Source organism: Gigantopelta aegis, chromosome 13 (genome assembly GCF_016097555.1).
Source record: "Gigantopelta aegis isolate Gae_Host chromosome 13, Gae_host_genome, whole genome shotgun sequence".
Taxonomy (NCBI): Eukaryota; Metazoa; Mollusca; class Gastropoda; order Neomphalida; family Peltospiridae; genus Gigantopelta; species Gigantopelta aegis.
This window is the reverse complement of record NC_054711.1, coordinates 5,797,944-5,818,384: the sequence shown is the minus strand read 5'-3', so window position 1 is coordinate 5,818,384 and position 20,441 is coordinate 5,797,944. Positions and strand designations below refer to the sequence as shown.

At 35.1% G+C, this 20,441-nt stretch overlaps 1 protein-coding gene across 1 annotated transcript; it reads right to left on the bottom strand.

The window, feature by feature from the left end:
* Positions 1-1,193: 1,193 nt before the first annotated feature.
* LOC121387541 (rho guanine nucleotide exchange factor 38-like) lies at positions 1,194-20,049 on the bottom strand. Its single transcript, XM_041518695.1, has 10 exons — positions 19,972-20,049; positions 17,352-17,525; positions 14,247-14,399; positions 11,334-11,563; positions 10,511-10,625; positions 8,884-8,973; positions 8,161-8,319; positions 6,349-6,462; positions 5,346-5,444; positions 1,194-4,468 (listed from the first exon to the last, which is right to left on the bottom strand). Exons 1-10 carry the CDS (start codon positions 19,996-19,998, stop codon positions 4,346-4,348), a joined length of 1,284 nt encoding a protein of 427 aa, XP_041374629.1. The 5' UTR covers positions 19,999-20,049; the 3' UTR covers positions 1,194-4,345.
* Positions 20,050-20,441: the final 392 nt, after the last annotated feature.

Genomic DNA, 20,441 nt, shown 5'->3' with positions numbered 1-20,441 from the left:
ACAATCATCGGCTATTGAATGTCAAACATTTGGTAAATTTTTACTTAGTCTTACAGAGAAAATCTGCTACATTTTTCCATTAGTAGCAAGGGATCTTTTATATGCACCATCCCACAGACAGGATAACACATACTACGGCCTTTGATGTACCAGCTGTACGGCACTGACTGGAATAAGAAATAGCCCAATGAGCCAACCCACGGGGATCGATCCTAGACCGATGATGCATCCGGCAAGCACTCTACCACTGGGCTACATTCCACCCAAACATTCGATTTAGTCCTTTAGTCATAACTATAAGGCAACATAAAAAAAAACAAAATGCATTAATAGAATAAGGCAAAATTTTATTTCTCGCATCACAGTTCACAACTAAATATTATCCCCATTTAGTCTTCATACAGGTACATAATTTGGACGGATGCAAAAATGGTGGATTAAGGGGGCCGATCAACAATTATGAAATACTCTGGGGAAGGGGGTTATTATGGAATGTATTTTATAAAACATTATAAAGACTGAACTCTATTTTCATGCCCATGTTTCCCGAAGGTTTCAGGCATGTCCGTCCCAGGTCCAATCTCTGGCATGCATGGTCTGTGAGCTGACTTGAGTTGGAACATTATAACGGAGGGATACTTTGTCAAGAGTTATGTAACATCATATAGAGTGAAACCCCTCAAAATCAGACCCTCTGTAAACAGGAATTCCCTAAAAAAATAAAAATCATGGTCCCTTTTTATGTTGAACGGCCCCTGTTGAGAAGTGTGAGCTTTCACAAGCACTTCCGACTAATTCAGTATTATATATATATATATATATATATGTATGTATATTTATATACACTGAACTGATTGCCAGCATCTGTGACCACTCATTCTCCTGAACACACATTTTGGTTTCTGGTAAGAGCAGACAACTGTGTCTCACAGAGTATGCAAACGTGATACACAGACTGATTCAATATTAATGACAATAATATTATAGGCATCATAAAAAAAGTTAACATTTAGTATAAAAATAATAAGTTACAGAATATTATTAAACATATTTTGAAATGGAATGGACAGCTAACAAAACAAAACACAAAAGAACAAAACAAAATAACCCCAGGAATTTATATACATTAAGGAGGGGCTACAAACGAAAATGAAAAACATCAATTTAAATTGAAACAATATCAAAATTACATATATAGTGAAACACTTCAAAACTGGACCCTCTGTAAACCAGAACTCCCTCAAAACCAGAACTCCCTCAAAACCAGACATTTTTCAAGGACCCTGTTTAAATATTAGTACAGAACAAAACCTCTGTAAACCACATCCCCCTTAATTTGGGACATTTTACTTGGTCTCTAAAGTGTCCAGTTTAGAGGAGTTTCACTGTATACATTGATAAATTATGATAAATTATATTTATAAAACTTAACGATGAACAAAAATAATTATGCACTAAAATACTGAACAGTTAAGATTGTGGTTGATCTAAAACTGATCATATCGGGGGTGGGGGTGGGGGTGGGGTGGGGTGCTGTGGGGTGGGGGTGGGGGGTGCAGGTGTGAATGTTTTAGTTTTTTTAATATCCAATGTACGTATGTGTATTTATGTCTGTGTATGTCTGCATGTATATGAATATATGGATTTAACCAAAAATAATTGTCTCGTCTACCATAAAGAAAAACTGGTGAGGGTAAAGCAATTTTTCATGGTTCTCTATACAGGGGGGAAATTAAGACAAAAGGGTCTGGTAGGTTTATATTCAAACTCCCACCCCAAGCAAGACCATGCAATCATTTTTAAACATACATTTTGACTTTTTTAAACTCTTTTTAACATTACCAATGTTTTCAATGCAAATTAGATTACTTTATAGATTGTTGTAGTCAATGAAATATATTAAGTTTGTGATAATTATTAACAAATTCAACATGACTGAAACAGCAACACAATTCACACTATCACAATTAAACTTCAGTTTGATTAATCATAATTTAAAAAAGCTTAGTGGGTAATAAAAAGTACGAAAATATTTCATAACACTAAATTCCTATAAATAAAGGGCAAGCTCGGTATGAGCAGAAAAGTTTGCCAAATTATCTATCAAAGTTCAAAAATGGTATAAACCCACTTAATTTGTAACAAGATATCAATTATTATACCAAATTATCTATCAAAGTTCAAAAATGGTACAAACCCACTTAATTTGTAACAAGATATCAATTATTATACCAAATTATCTATCAAAGTTCAAAAATGGTATAAACCCACTTAATTTGTAACAAGATATCAATTATTATACCAAATTATCTATCAAAGTTCAAAAATGGTACAAACCCACTTAATTTGTAACAAGATATCAATTATTATACCAAATTATCTATCAAAGTTCAAAAATGGTACAAACCCACTTAATTTGTAACAAGATATCAATTATTATACCAAATTATTTTGTCAAATAAAAATAAAAATTTGCAAGTGCAAGAGCTAACCCTGAAACAAGGTTCTTTTTAAAATTGGAAATTAGATCTTAGCAAAAAGTCCAGCAAGGCTGAGTCTCTAAAGTTCAGTCCTAATAATTTAAGTAACTTTCATCATAGCAACTTGGTTGTTATCAAAAGTGTACAGTAATAAGAGTGAGCTTTTAAAACATAGTCATTAACAAGTCATATTGGACTAGAAGTCTAATTCACAAAGCTGTCTTAAGCTCCCTTAAGTTCTCTCAAGCTATTTTAAACATCACATTGTCTTTGCACTACGAGATCGCAAAGTTTAAAGAATCCAGGGCCCAGATTTTCTAAGCTATCTTACCGCTATGATATTGTAAAACCATCATATGCTATGGCATGCATTGTTGTGACGTCACAGCTTATGACAGTTTTACAATATTGTAGTGCTAAAATAGCTTAGAAAATCTGTACACAGGGCTCAGGTTATTAAAGATCAATTCAGAAAACAGAAGAAAAAACAGTTTTTTAACCTAGAGTCCAGCAAAGTTGTGTTGTTAAAAACTAAAAGACTCAGGTCATGTAGTTCTAATCATGACTGAAATGTGATCTCCAAAATAAATAAATAGTAATGCTGAATTAGTACAACTTTTACAAAAAGTCCTATAAAGCCGAGTTATAGAATTTAGGTTACACAGTGTTCACCATAATAGAAAGGTGATCTTTGCAAAAAGTCTACCAAGGCTGAGTTATTAAAACTCTGGTGATATAGTTCTGAGTCATGGAAATGACACCTTTATTTTCTGTAGCAAATCTACATTTATCAGTAGCATATGTCCATTCATCTGTAGCAAATCTACAATCATCTGTAGCAAATCTACAATCATCAGTAGCAAATTCACATTTGTCAGTAGCATAATATGTCCATTCACCTGTAGCAAATATATAATCGTCTGTAGCAAATTCACATTTGTCAGTAGCATATGTCCATTCACTTGTAGCAAATCTATAACTGTCTGTAGCAAATTCACATTTGACTAGCAAATCCACTTCCATTAGAAGGAAATCATTAATTTTGTCTCTGTCAGTTCTCAATTCATCTGTAGCAAATCCAAAATTGTCTCCAGCAAATCCACATTTGTTGAGCAAATCTGTTTAGAAAACTCATTTTCATCTGAAGTATATCTATGTTTGTGTCCATCATGTAGCAAATCCACATTCATCTGAAGTAATCTGTATTTGTGTCTAGCATGTCCACATGTGTCTACAGCAAATCCACATACATTTGTGGCAAAATCTGCATTTGTCCAGAAAATCTGTCTCTAACAAATCCACTTTCATCTAAGTAAATGTTCATTTGTGTCTATCAAGTCCCAATTCACATCCAGTCGTCTGAAGCAAGTCTACATGCATATGTTGCTTAAATTTGCCATCAGCAAATTCACATTTATCAGTAGCAAATCCATATTCATCAGTAGCAAATCCACATTCATCAGTGGAAAATCCACAATCCGCTGTAGCAAATGCATTTAAGCACAATGTAGCTCAGTTTGTCTTTAGCAAATATGCTTTCATCTTTAGGTAGCTCAATGTCTTTCGCAAATTCACATTATTCGGTAGCAAATCCACATTATTCGGTAGCAAATCCACATTATTCGGTAGCAAATTCAGATTATTTATCTTCAGTAAATCCACTTTCCTGTTCTCCTCCTTTCATTTATTGCTCAATGTGTCCTTCGCTTCAAGCTAAAACCGAAACATATGGCAGTCTTCACTATCAACCCAGCCAAGAACTTTAGGCCGTAAATGGCCACAACAAATCAATGGCACAGTTTTTTGGGACTTTTTGGGATAAAAGTCGGACAAGTTGAAAACACTGTGTGTCGCGGGTAACAGGTTCAGATCATGTTTTTGATCATAATGTTCGGCATGGCGTTTCGCCGCATTCGCCATTTACCAAGGTCTCGTGTCTGTTGCCGAAGCAACTGAATCCACATTTTCGTTTCACTGGGATCTTCAGCCTGTGAAGGAAAAAAAAACAATATTTACTTTTTAATTGAAAAAAAAGAGTATAATATTTAAAGTTAAAAGGACTGGGTCTCATTTTGCGAAGCAATCTTAGCATTAAGATCACCTTAAGTGCATAAAGTTTAAAGGTTTTTTTATTTAATGACACCACTAGAGCACATTGATTTATTAATCATCGGCTATTGAATGTCAAACATTTGATAATTTTGACATTTAGTCTTAGAGAGGAAACATGCTATTCTTTTTCCCATTAGTAGCAAGGGATCTTTTATATGCACCATCCCACAGACAGGATAACACATACCATGGCCTTTGATATACCAGTCATGGTGCACTGGCTGGAATGAGAAACAACCCAATGGACCCACCAACGGGGATCGATCCCAGACCGTTATGCACTCAAAGCTAAAACAGGGCCCAGTTGTGGTTTTTCTGCTTCCAATTAATAAAGCCTTTTTAATTACTAAAATTAGATAAGAGCTAGTAGGGAAATTCTAACTAGCTACTGCCACTAACAGCCCTTTATACCAACACTACTACATTCATTTTCAAAATTACAGGAAATATTTAAATTTATTATTTTGTTAACAAATACCATGAATGCCGAGCGTTTGTTCACACACAGGGAATTATTACTCGACATACACTACAGGTTCTGTGTACCCTGGACTTGGGTGATATCGAGATAGCTCAACTGACAGCAAGCACAGCCCTGTCAAGTAGTCCCATACCGAATGGAAATACTGCGGCTTCACCATTCATCTCATCATCATCCATGTTTGTAATCTTTGTTTCTGTGTTAAATGTATGTTTAAGTTTTGGGGAGGGTTTGATGGGTAGGGGAGGTTAAATTATTACCCAGAATCCTACCTTAAAGACAGACGGTTCTCGGCCCCACTCGTGTAGCTCAAACACCTCGTCATACTCTGGATCGACCGTTATCACGCATTTATCAAGAAACATCGGATCCTGAAAAAGATAACACATTCAGATTTAACATTTTGTGACTCTAAATCAACAAGCATTCTATGATTGCTGCTAAAGCAATACACATCCCTTACTTGACCCCACAAATGTTCATTAAGGTCTAAAGCAATACACATCCCTTACTTGACCCCACAAATGTTCATTAAGGTCTAAAGCAATACACATCCCTTACTTGACCCCACAAATGTTCATTAAGGTCTAAAGCAATACACATCCCTTACTTGACCCCACAAATGTTCATTAAGGTCTAAAGCAATACACATCCCTTACTTGACCCCACAAATGTTCATTAAGGTTTAAAGCAATACACATCCCTTACTTGACCCCACAAATGTTCATTAAGGTCTAAAGCAATAGACATCCCTTACTTGACCCCACAAATGTTCATTAAGGTCTAAGTGTAAGGGTCATAACCCTGTCAAACAGAGATAATTTAAATTTTGACAGTTATGGCTCAGAAATAAATTACCATGAAAGTTAAATTCAAAGCTATAAAAATGTCCACGCACATAGTTTGGCTCTCAGAAAGGGATTCATAGAACGAGAAAAAGTGCAAAAGATTTTAAGTTAACGTTACTTTTGTTTAAAATAATATTTCTATATACTTACTTTTTCTCACACCCAATAGCCGATTTGTATTTTTGTGCTGGGGTGTCGTTAAACATTCATTTGTTTTGTTCAATGATACTATCCAGAGCACAAGGATATATTAATAATTAGCTGTTCAGGTTCATGTGTGGGCGGGGTGGGTGGGGGGGGGGGGGGGGGGGGGGGGGGGGGCGGTTGTAGTAAAAACTAAGTGGAAAAGCTTGTGGGAGTAACCATGGAGAGTGTCAGATTTTGTGATAGTGAAAACAAAATGTAAAAGCATGAGTAGCATACTGACCCTTGCAGCTTGATATTTCCCATTCTTCTCCCGTACTAACACCACGGCCGCCTGCTGCACTTGAGTGTGTCGAGGAAACACCAAATGGTCGCTGTTTCTTCTTTCAAGACGAGCCTACAAAAAAATAAATAATAAAATAAAATACACATAAAATGACTTATAAAAGCTTCTATCTCGTACCTGAGGGTTATTGGGTTGAGGAATGAACAGGATCGGTTTTGTTTCCAGTCCCACCATTGACTGACTCATAAATGGTATGTCAAAAAGAAAAAACGTTTGTTTTGGTTAATGACACCACTAGAGCACATTGATTTATTAATCATTGGCTATTAGATGTCAAACATATGGTCATTTTGACACAGTCATAGAGAGGAAACCTACTACATATTTCCATTAGTAGCAAGGGATCTTTTATATGCACCATCCCACAGACAGGATAGCACATACCACAGACAAGATAGCACATACATATATACAATGTAGTGTAAGGCTCTTCTTTTTTGCTATCCAACAATTTTTTTTTTTCTGTTAGTAAATTAAATTATTTGGCTGTAATTTTTGCAAGCATGTAATTGACATTATAAGACCAAATTTACAATGCCTGTTTTTGTCTTACACGTGGTGTAACTACATACATTTACAATGCCTGTTTTTGTCTTACACGTGGTGTAACTACATACATTTACAATGCCTGTTTTTGTCTTACACGTGGTGTAACTACATACATTTACAATGCCTGTTTTTGTCTTACACATGGTGTAACTACATACATTTACAATGCCTGTTTTTGTCTTACACGTGGTGTAACTACATACATTTACAATGCCTGTTTTTGTCTTACACATGGTGTAACTACATACATTTACAATGCCTGTTTTTGTCTTACACATGGTGTAACTACATACATTTACAATGCCTGTTTTTGTCTTACACGTGGTGTAACTACATACATTTACAATGCCTGTTTTTGTCTTACACATGGTGTAACTACATACATTTACAATGCCTGTTTTTGTCTTACACATGGTGTAACTACATACATTTACAATGCCTGTTTTTGTCTTACACGTGGTGTAACTACATACATTTACAATGCCTGTTTTTGTCTTACACGTGGTGTAACTACATACATTTACAATGCCTGTTTTTGTCTTACACGTGGTGTAACTACATACATTTACAATGCCTGTTTTTGTCTTACACGTGGTGTAACTACATACATTTACAATGCCTGTTTTTGTCTTACACGTGGTGTAACTACATACATTTACAATGCCTGTTTTTGTCTTACACATGGTGTAACTACATACATTTACAATGCCTGTGTTTGTCTTACACATGGTGTAACTACATACATTTACAATGCCTGTGTTTGTCTTACACATGGTGTAACTACATACATTTACAATGCCTGTTTTTGTCTTACACATGGTGTAACTACATACATTTACAATGCCTGTTTTTGTCTTACACATGGTGTAACTACATACATTTACATGATAAAATCACACATTCTTAAAAAAAAAAAAAAAAACAGGCTTCATAAATTTATCCCATAATGTTTAAATAATTTCAAAGCAAAAATGTTAAATAATTTTAATGGGAAATTGCCATTATGCAACTTTGAGATATTGTTGTACATTGTAAGATGATGATTCAAGGCACCCCAACCTTGACATTGCCTGTGATTTGGGGTAAAAAAAAAAAAAAATTGAAAAAATTAAAATAACAAATCTTTAACACTAATGGGTATCTAAAGTATAACAAGTTATACAGTATGACTGCACCTATAATCATTAAGAGACTATGTACCTGTCCAAGGGTGAGAATGGCTCCATGTATCTGAGTAAATTTCAGATTTTTGCATTTCTTCGCTGCCCACATGTGGTCGGTCGTCGTGGCAACCATGAGTCGACTGGTTATGAGTTCTGTAACCTCTTTCTTATTCCAGCCAAGAACTTCAAGTGCTACCTGGAAATAATGAAGAAAAAAAAAAAAAAAAAAAATTTAAAAACAATAATAATTAAAAAGAAACTGTTAGCGTTTGTTTTGCTTAATGACACCACTAGAGCTTACTGATTTATTAATTTTGACACAGGAATTTTCCATGGCAGCTCAGAATCTTTTATATGTACTTTTCCACAGTCATTTTTCTTTTAATTTATTTTAAATTATTCCATTTTAATCCCATTTGTTTGTGTCTCTGTTAAAATTATCAATGTCTTATGAACATCTTAGGTCCATTTTAACAGTCTATTTATCAAATGAATTTTATCATGAAACAAAATATCCACTGAAACTCCTCAAAACCATACCCTCTGAAAACCAGAATACCCTCACTGCCAGATATTATTCATGGTCCGTTTTTAAATATCAGTATAGAACAGAACCTCTTTAAAGTGGACTTTTTACTTGGTTTCTTGGGTGTTCAGTTTAGATGGGTATCACTCTATATAAAGTTCTCATGGATTGTTTGTTGTTGTCCAGTACCGGTACATTAACTGCAGTACACCTGAGTACAATAAAACTACTTACTCTGTTAACTTCAATCTTCTCCGTAGGGCTGTACTTTCTCTGCTGTGTCCGCTTTCGCTTTATGTGAAAACTCCCACTGCTTTTCGTTCTCTGTCAATTACAAAACAAATCGGTTAGTATTTCGTTCTTAAAGCAATTCCTCCACCCCACCTCACCCGAAGGAAGGAAGGAAGGAAGGAAGGAAGGAAGGAAGGAAATGTTTTATTTAATGAGGCACTCAACACAGTTTATTTACGGTTATATGGCATCAGACATATGGTTAAGGACCACGCAAATATTGAGAGAGGAAACCTGCTGTCATCACTTCATGGGTTACTCTTTTTGATTAGTGGCAAGGGATCGTTTATATGCACCATCCCAAAGACAAAAAAGTACATACCACAGCCTTTGATGTACCAGCTAGTCGTGGAGCACTGGATGGAGCAAGAAATAGCTCAAAGGGCCCACTGACGGGGATCGATCCCAAACCAACCGCACATCAAGCGAGCGCTTAACCACTGGGCTACGTCCCTCCCTTTGAGCTAGGGATCCTTCGAACAAATGTGTAAGACATTACCCAAGAAGCTACTTAGGGCAAATTGCCACCACCCAATATGCCAGTAAAGTACTTGGAACAAATGTGTAAGACATTACCCAAGAAGCTACTTAGGGAAAATTGCCACCACCCAATATGCCAGTAAAGTACTTGGAACAAATGTGTACGACATTACCCAAGAAGCTACTTAGGGCAAATTTCCACCACCCAATATGCCAGTAAAGTACTTGGAACAAATGTGTAAGACATTACCCAAGAAGCTACATAGGGCAAATTCCCACCACCCAATATGCCAGTAAAGTACTTGGAACAAATGTGTACAACATTACCCAAGAAGCTACTTAGGGCAAATTGCCACCACCCAATATGCCAGTAAAGTACTTGGAACAAATGTGTACGACATTACCCAAGAAGCTACTTAGGGCAAATTGCCACCACCCAATATGCCAGTAAAGTACTTGGAACAAATGTGTACGACATTACCCAAGAAGCTACTTAGGGCAAATTGCCACCACCCAATATGCCAGTAAAGTACTTGGAACAAATGTGTACGACATTACCCAAGAAGCTACTTAGGGCAAATTCCCACCACCCAATATGCCAGTAAAGTACTTGGAACAAATGTGTACGACATTACCCAAGAAGCTACTTAGGGCAAATTCCCACCACCCAATATGCCAGTAAAGTACTTGGAACAAATGTGTACGACATTACCCAAGAAGCTACTTAGGGCAAATTGCCACCACCCAATATGCCAGTAAAGTACTTCAAACAAAATTACCATGCTTGTTCTTTTCACAGCACACCCTTGATGGTGCAGTGGTTCAGCCATAATCTATAAGGCTGGTTGATCCTGGGTTCAAATCCCAGTACCGGCCTCTACCCGATCAAGTTTTAAGACTAGTGTAGAGGCATAAGGCCACTACACATTTACCAACTTCTTTCTCACTAACAACTGACCATTATAACAGAACCCTCCTTCTCCTGGACAGACAAGCCAGATAGCTGAAGTACGTGTCCAGGACAAGCATACTTGAATCTTCAAAACTGCAATAAGACAACTATATATATATTGATTTATATGATACTTACTGCGTTAATGTGACTGAGGATGTCCTCGATCCTCTCCTGCGCTTGTTTTATATCTTCCTTGTCTTTGTGACAGTTTGGAGTCGACTTGTACAACCGACATAACAACAGTGGATATCTGCAAATGAAAGGAATGTTTGATATATCAGGGCCAAGCCTAGTGGTGGGCATGGAAACTGATTATAAGCGATGACTATTTTGGAATAGTGTAACCATATCTGAAATGTAGTTGATTTTAATGTTGTATTACATAATGTACTAGGTTTTAAAAAAACAACTATGGGCTGATGTAGTTGATTTTAACGTATCTCATAATGTACTAGTTTTAAGAAACCAACTATGGGCTGATGTAGTTGATTTTCACACTGTATCATGTACTGTACTAGTTTTAAGAAACCAACTATGGGCTGATGTAGTTAGTTGATTTTCACACTGTATCACGTACTGTACTAGTTTTAAGAAACCAACTATGGGCTGATGTAGTTGATTTTAACGTATCTCATAATGTACTGGTTTTAAGAAACCAACTATGGGCTGATGTAGTTGATTTTCACACTGTATCATGTACTGTACTAGTTTTAAGAAACCAACTATGGGCTGATGTAGTTAGTTGATTTTCACACTGTATCACGTACTGTACTAGTTTTAAGAAACCAACTATGGGCTGATGTAGTTGATTTTAACGTATCTCATAATGTACTGGTTTTAAGAAACCAACTATGGGCTGATGTAGTTGATTTTCACACTGTATCACGTACTGTACTAGTTTTAAGAAACCAACTATTTGCTGATGTAGTTGATTTTCACACTGTATCACGTACTGTACCTCATTATCCTCTGGACGGGCACCATGAGGAAAGACTTGAGGTGCATGCGTCGCAGCACAGCGTTGTCTCTCTGTGACACCTGCAGGAAGACATGCAGTAGTTCCTTCTCTCGCTCCAACTGTTCGAGGGTCTGTGAGGCCAGTGCCTGGCCCACGCAGTACATCTCAAACGCATGGAACATCTGCGACGATTCGATGAACAGCCGTCCAATGTGGACATTGTTGAGATACTGGAGAAGAAACACGACATACATGTAGTGGGTACTACTTTAATACTGCTTAATTCTTACACCTCTACAATCGGGGTTCTTTCAATGTGTGTGTTTTTGTTTGGTTTTTTGTTTTGTTTTTTATTATTGTTTTTTTAATGTGTTTTTATTTTTGAAAACTGTTTGACTTATGTTTTCATTTATCAGTTTTTATAATGGGGTAGGGATATAGCCCAGTGGTAAAATGCTTGTCTGATGCAAGGTGGGTCTGGGATCAATCACTGTTGGTGTGCCCATTGGGCTATTTCTCGTTCCAGCCAGTGCACCACGACTGGTGTATCAAAGGCTGTGGTATGTACTATCCTGTCTGTGGGATGGTGCATATAAAAGATCCCTTGCTACTAACGGAAAAATGAAGCAGGTTTCCTCTCTAAGACAAGATCTTAAAATTACTAAATTTTTAACATTTAATAACCAATAATTAATAAATCAATGTGCTCTAGTTGTGTCATTAAACAAAACAAACTTTAACTTTCACACCTAGCATTTTTCAATATACCACATTCTACAGAGATCATGTGGTCAAAAATGGTTTATGGAGTTGAAAGGGCTAAAATACATTTGACTGATATTTTAAATTTGTTTTATTAAACATCTATGAACCATTAATGACAGCTATAGAAAATTTCCTTTTGGACTTGATTTACATGACATCACCTAGTTTTCAGACCACGCAAACAAATCTATAAAAGCCCATGAAATTTTTATCAAAATAAACGTTCATAAATCGAATGACGTCCCCACGTATATATTTCTATAACAATTATTAATCTCCGGGTGGACAGAAAATCAATACTAAGAGTGTTGTAACCAGTCAGTTTGTCATTGTGACATTACACTTGGAAGAGGTGGGATACAGCTCAGTCGGTAGAGTGCTCGCCTCATGTCCTGGGAGTTGTAAGATCTAACCCCCTTAACGTACCTACTGAGATTTTTATCAGGCAGAGGGTTTCGGGGGTTGAAACCAGTGGAGGATCAAGAAAATCCATTATGGGGGGGGCCCTCAATGGCATGAGGTAGAATGCCAATGGAACTTTAGGGGAGGTTTGGAGAGGATCAGAAAAAAAGAAGAAAATTAATATATAATAAAACTGTCACAAAATTTAGGGGAGGCCCGGGCCCCTAGGGCCCCCCTGGAATCGCCTCTGAAAACCCCCTCCTGCTCAGTTAAATTTGCTGTCTTTTTTTTTAATGTATTTTCCAGGACAGCATGGCATGGCATAGCCGATTAATTAATCAATATACTCTAGTGGTGCCGTTAAACAAAACAAACTTTTAATTTCAGGCTGCAAAAACCTATTTTAAATTTTTTGGAACATATACGCCTTCACTTCAGTTATGATGCCTGTGGTGTTGTTAAACAAAACACACTTTTAACTATGCTGCAAAATCTATTTTTGAATTTATTTTAGAACATGTACGCTTTCACTTCCATTAGGACACGTCTGACCGTCAGTCAGTCAGTATGTTAACAAGTCCAATATCAATTACACCAGACTGCACACAGCACTGAGATTACTGGAAAAGCCGTTTTTAGAACGGCGATGTCAATAAACCAGAATTAGACTCAACATAGTGTCAATTCACGGCGGCCTTTCAACAAATTGTCTTTGTTATTGCAAACCCAGACACGATCGGCAACAATGAGGAATGGGTTCATTGTCGACAGGACCTGAAAATAGCGGCAGCGACACCGAAAAGCGATTAATATTTCTTAACTGGGATAGGTTTTTTCAGAATGAAAACACTCCGCTAATGCTATTAAGGCGTGCGAAAACATTTTCTTCAAATAGCTTCTGTTATTTGTAATAACAAATGGAGTTTGTATGAAATATTTAAGACTTGGAAAAAAAAAAGCGATTAATATTTCTTACAGTTAATAAATTCTGTCGCTGAACCATAACAAGGCAATAATTGTTTGTTTGTGTTTGTCGTGTTTTACACAGTTTGTTTATGTCACTTGTAGACAAAGGATATTAAAGGCTACGTGTTAATGTCATATGTCGACAGACGTCATAAAGGAACATGTTACTGTCATATCTGGCCAGACATCTTAAAGGAACATGTGACTGTCATATCTGGCCAGACATCTTAAAGGAACATGTGACTGTCATATGTGGCCAGACATCTAAAAGGAACATGTTACTGTCATATGTGGTCAGACATCTTAAAGGAACATGTTACTGTCATATGTGGTCAGACATCTTAAAAGAACATGTTACTGTCATATGTGGTCAGACATCTTAAAAGAACATGTTACTGTCATATGTGGTCAGACATCTTAAAGGAACATGTTACTGTCATATGTAGCCAGACATCTTAAAGGAACATGTGACTGTCATATGTGGTCAGACATCTTAAAGGAACATGTGACTGTCATATGTGGTTAGACATCTTAAAGGAACATGTGACTGTCATATGTGGTCAGACATCTTAAAGGAACATGTGACTGTCATATATAGCCAGACATCTTAAAGGAACATGTTATGGTCACATGTGGTCAAACATTTTAAAAGAATGTCAGGTCGTTATTAAATTACACAGGGTTTTTTTTTTAATTTCTTCTTCTCAGATACACTTCACCACCAGGCTACATCAAACCTCTGTGTTATACATGTACAGTATTTACAATGACAATACTCACGTGGTTATTAATCTGTAAGGAGGCAGATACTGCACACTGCAGTTTCTCCGTAAACTGGGCGTTTACGTTTATCAGTTCCTCCAAGTTAATAAACACCATCTCCAGCTGCTCCACACTTAATAATCCAGTGGCTTTCATTGGATTGTAGAATTCCTGAAGCAGTAAAATAAAAATTTAAATAATTTTCTTTGGGAGTTTGTGGATTTTTTTTTCAAACATTTTTTCAATTTATTTACAAATCTGAAAGACAACTGATACGAATATATATTTTATAGAAAATTCAATTTCACCTATAAACTGATTATAGGAGAGTTCACTTCAATTGATTGTAAAATAAAACAAATTCAGGTTTAATGATTTTCAGATATTAATATTGTTGGAGACAAAACTACCAAGTGCATGTGATTCTAACTTCATGACTAGAAGTTAAGGAAAACCTGACAGCTTCGCCCATACGTTATAAATCTATTTTATTAAGAACAGTTCTTTATATTCAAGGGTAGAAAACTAAAAACAAAAGGGAGCACCATAATTTAGACTAAAAGAGATGATGATATGTTTTTCATATACCGGTAAGTTATTTTGTATCACCAATGGTTCTCTGTATTCTGAGAGAAGAAAGTAAAAAATAATGCTGGAGCATCACTTGGTGCGAGTGCGAGTGCGAATAATTTTTACATGCACATATACCACTAGAGTTTTGAGTATGTCCGTCCCGGGGACTGTTTCTGGATAGTCAGGGGCTTGTCCCGGGACAGACATCACTTGGTGGGGTTTTGTTACAGACTTGACACTTTTGTCTATATATACTCTTCAAAAAAAGTTGGGGAACGTAATAAGAATTTACAATTGCCAAAATTGTAAGATATATTAGCTGTGGGGAATGGTTATATGATAATAGTGAATTGATTGGGCAAACATTACAACAGGTAGTTCAGTATTACAGTTGCTTTTATGACCACCAAAGATCTTGAAGGATGATTGGGGTCAAAAGTGAAATTTGAAAGTTGATGCTTTTTTATCAGTAAATCGCAAATTCAAACAATAAAAATGACTAAAAACAAAAAAATAAAAACTGTATGATCAACAAAATGAATAAGATTGACAGAAATAATGTTCCACAGTGATTAATCTACCTTCCTGGAAATTGTCAAAATCGAGAATGACTCCCCACACACACATATACGGGGCAACTGCGGTTTATTGATAAACAGACCTGAACATTTTTTTTACTAGGATGACTGTGGTCAAAACGTATGTTTTAATATTTCTGGTTCCCCTACTTTTTTTTAAGAGTATATATAATACTACTTAAATAGTTATCCATTTTGTGTAGGTGGAAAGTTACAAAAAAAAGAAAACATAGCACCATTCCACATCCAAGAATGCCGAAATGGTGCCACCTCAAGTTGTGACTCTATTTAGAGGTTGCCATTTCCATCAGAATGGAATCCGACATTCTTGAAGTCTGCTTGTGAAAGGTTAATATCTTAAAATAAATACTTTGTGACAACTTCCATAATGAAGACCTTAAAACAATTCCTTTTGGAATGTATATACAGAATTTTGAAAGACCAATGTGTTTAAAGAATATCCATGAATGAATTACTGAAAGAACGAATGAAAGAAAAATGGATGGATAAAGTGATTGATGGATGGATGAAGGAATGGATGGATGGATGGATGGATGGATGGATGGATGGAGGGATGGTTGGAGGGATGGATGGATTGAGGGATGGAGGGATGGAGGGATGGATGGATGGAGGGATGGAGGGATGGATGTAGGGAGAGAGGGAGGGTGGAGAAAGGGAGGAGTGAATATGTAGGTATTTGTAGTGGAGCGAGTTCTGAATGGATGGATGGGTTCAAGGATGAATAAATCATACTTGAATGCAAGGATTGATAGATAACAGTGTAACAAATATTTCAGCTTATATAACTATGGAATTTAGCGGTAAGGGGAATGAGAAGTGGTAGGTTTTTATTCTTTTTAAGCATTTCAGTCAAATATATTTTACTGGTAAATCAGGGTGTACTCAAAAACCTCTTCCTGAGCCTTTGCAATACCCACACCTCCATGACTATCATTTCTTGAACTGCCCCGAGACATACCAGCAAATTGGTTCAATGATTTCAAAAGTACCGGTAGTTATTTCTCTAGACTCATTTATGATAATTTAATCTCAATCACCGGTTTAGTCTCGACTAACTAAGCCATGCTGCCATAAAGCACTTAGCCACCTTCCTTACAATAAATTAGGCGGACATTTTTTTTTCACTTAATTTAGGCGTACACTCAAAAAGGGCATACTTATTTAGAGCCGCATCTTCAAATCACATGATTTTGTGCTCAGTGTTAAGCCCTGATCTTATTAACTCAATGACTGATTATATTTACGAGAGAAAAAAAAAAGATTCTTCATTTTCTCTTAAAGTCACTAATCCCAGTTTTTAAAGATTCTTCATTTGGTCTTAAAGTCACTGACACTAGTTACCACGATATGTACTGCAGCTTTTCTATTTCACACATGAAAACATAAAGACAAACAAGAACAAACCAGAAGTGCAATAATGACCATATTATTAAGGAACCAGAAGTTTCAACCAGACGTAACAGACAATATGTTTAGTTTTAGAAGACATTGTATTTTTAAATCTTAAAAATATACTAGAAAGTACAACTTTAAATATTAAAATTATATTAGAGGCTGCAACTTTAAACATTAAAAATATACTAAAGACAGGACCTTTAATTATTAAAAATATACTAGAAAGTAAAATTTTAAATATTAAAAATATACTAGACCCTGATGCTTAAAATATTTTAAAAACATACTAGAGACAACACCTTTAAATACTAAAACAATACTGTAGCTTTAAATATTAAAAATATATTAGAGACTGTATCTTTAAATATTACAAACATACTAGTGACTACACCTTTAAGTGAAAATTTGTATCACCTTTAAATACTAAAACAATACTGCAGCTTTAAATATTATGAATATAATAGAAACTGTATCTTTAAATATTACAAATATACTAGAAACTACACCTTTAAGTGGACATTTTTATCAACTCTTTTTTTTTCTTTTCTTTTTTTACCTCTTTGAGAATTCGCAAATCTCGGCCATAGCTGATCTCTGTGTCGACTATTTCCTGTATCGTCTTCTTCTGTTCAAGTCTGCGCTGGAGACACTTGCTGCACACTAGCGCCACCTGCTCACAGGACGTCATATCCGCAACTGAAGCGGGGTTACAGTCTGGACAGTATATGTTCTGGAAATTAATTAAAACAAACTCGTTTATTAAACCTTTCATCATCTCTTAGTGGTTTTCAGTGACATGTTCATTCTAAACATTGTGGTATGTAGCCGAGATGTGAAGGGTCACAGGATCGATTGCCCGTGATGGATACTGGGGTTTGTCTTAGAACAACCAGTACTTCACAACTGGTATATTAAGAAACATGGTATGTACTGTCTTGTCTATGGAACAGATTCCTTACTGCTTTATCCGTAGGAGTAGCATATGTGGTGAGAGATGGGTCCCTCCCTCCCTGTCTCCCTCTCTCTCTCTCTCTCTCTCTCTCTCTCTCTCTCTCTCTCTCTCTCTCTCTCTCTCTCTCTCTCTCTCTCTCTCTCTCTCTCTCTCTCTCTCTCTCTCTCTCTCTCTCTCTCTCTCTCTCTCTGATTTCAGTGCAACTATTTTCCTCCAGAATGATTACAAATTATTAGTTATGAAAATTACTGTTTACAAAAGCAAATTTCATTTTAAAATTGTTTTTTTTTTAAGTTTTACTAAATTTTATATTTATATTAACATTCTTTAATCACTCCAATTCAAAATATTTTTCAAAATTAATTAAAAGAAAATAGAACATTTTATTTATAGAAAACTTATTTTTCAACACTGAAGTCTTATATAATTAATTGCACTCTATAACTGTCTGCAAAATAAAGCTTAGATTTATAAAACTCAAAATGAAATAATCAAAAACCAATGTGTATATTTAGACTAAGAAACTTAATCAGTTTTGCAAAATACTTCCATTGCTGATTTATCACTATTTCCATGTTAAAAAAACCACACAAATTACCTAATATAATTATGTACTCTCTCTCACACACACACACACACACACACACACACACACACACACACACACACACACACTCCTGCCGCCATCGCCACCATAACTCTTAAGTAACACTTCTTAACATGACCTTCTTTAAAATGTTATATAAATAATTCCAAAGGTTCTTTTTTTCTACAAAAAAATTAATATGTATTTGTAAAATATCAATTAAAACATAATGAAAACCTGAAACAATTTCCAACTCACTATAACCGACATCACAACTTTTTAAATGTTTTAAAAACCACACAAAAAACATAACTTAGCTAACTAATATAACTATATACATAAAAGAAAATGTTGATTTATCAAACATCTTGAAAACTAAAACAATTTCCAACTTATCAGTCAACTTTCCACATGTATAAAAAAAAAAAAAAAAAAAAAACCCATAATGCTATATAACTAATATAACTATATATTTATTATTAAAATAAACTTTTGATTTATCAAATATCTTGATAACTAAAACAATTTCCAACTTACCACAGTCAACATCACAATTTGTGTCCATGTTTAAACAAACAAACACAAAAAATATAACCTAATATAACTAATATAACTATATTTGTAAAAGAACATTTTGATTTATCGAACACCTTGAAAACCAAAACAATTTCCAACTCACCTTAGCCAACATCACAACTTTTCCCATGATTTAAAAACAACAACTAAACATAATACAACATAACTAATACATGTATAACAATATATCTATTCTCTATAAAAAAAATATTAAAAATAGAGTTTATCAAACATCCTTTTCCCCATGTTTAAAAAACACATAAAACATAATAATACAACTTAACTGGTAACTAATATATCTATTATCTATAAAAACAAAAAATATGATTTATCAAACATCCTGAAAACTATAAAACAATTTCTGACTCACCACAGTCAACATCACAACTATTCCCATGTTTTAAAAACCACCAAAAACCCATATAACATAACTAATATAACTATATATTTATTATATGTAAAAGAAACTTTTGAATTACCAAACATAAAACTAAAAACAATTTCTGACTCACCTTAGCCGACATCACAACTTTCCCCATGTTTTAAAAACCACCAAAAAAGCTAACATAACATAACTAATATAACTATTATCTGTAAAGAAACATTTTAGTTTATCAAACATCCTGAAAACTAAAATAACTGACAACTTGACAACTTTTCCCATATTAAAACAAACACAGAAAACCCTTAACTTAACATAACTAATATAACAATATCTATAAGATAAAATTTTGATTTATCAAGTATCTTGAAAAACTAAACCAATTTCCAACTCACCCTAGCCAATGTCACAAAAAAAACCTAACACAACATAACTAATATACATGTAACTATATAACTATATATCTAATATCTGTAAAATAAACTTTTTAATTACCAAACTTAAAAGTAAAACCAATTTGCGACTCACTAACCCAACATCCTAACTTTCCCCATGGTTTAGAAATCACAACAAAACAAAAACATAACATAACTAATATAACTACATGTGTATATATCTATTATATTTAAAATAAACTTTTTAATTACCAAACATAAAAGTAAAACCAATGTCCGACTCACCATAGCCGACGTGACAACTTTTCCCATGTTTGTATTGCTATCCGTGTTTGTTGAGCTTTGATCTCAGAATGCTACGCGACTCGACAGCTCCGAGTTATTATCACACTCCGAGAAACCTCTCGAGTCCCTGCCAACCTGCACCAGACTCACCAATCAATGACGTCAATGTGATCTGGCAGTGCTTGACAACGGTCAAGGCATTTATTTGCCTCCAGATGGAGAGCTACCTGACGGTACTGCGAGATGGATGATTCGCTAATTAAGCCGTATCACGTTTTGTCTCGTATTTGCACACAGATTAAAGTTGACACTTCAGTTATTATTCATTTTTATTTTTCATTTAATAGTGAAAAAAGTTTGTTTTGTTTAATGACACCACTAGAGCACACTGATTCATTTTAACTTTTATCTAATATTAAGAAAAACCTTGCTTGTTTTGTTTAATGACACCACTAGAGCACACTGATTCA

Coding starts and splice junctions, on each gene's coding strand:
- LOC121387541 (XM_041518695.1), bottom strand. CDS start 19,998: ATGGGAAAAGTTGTCACGTCGGCTATG. Junction 11,564..14,246: donor CCTTACAGATTAATAACCAC/GTGAGTATTGTC, acceptor TTTCTTCTCCAG/TATCTCAACAATGTCCACAT. Junction 6,463..8,160: donor CCATTCTCACCCTTGGACAG/GTACATAGTCTC, acceptor ATTTTTTTGTAG/GCTCGTCTTGAAAGAAGAAA.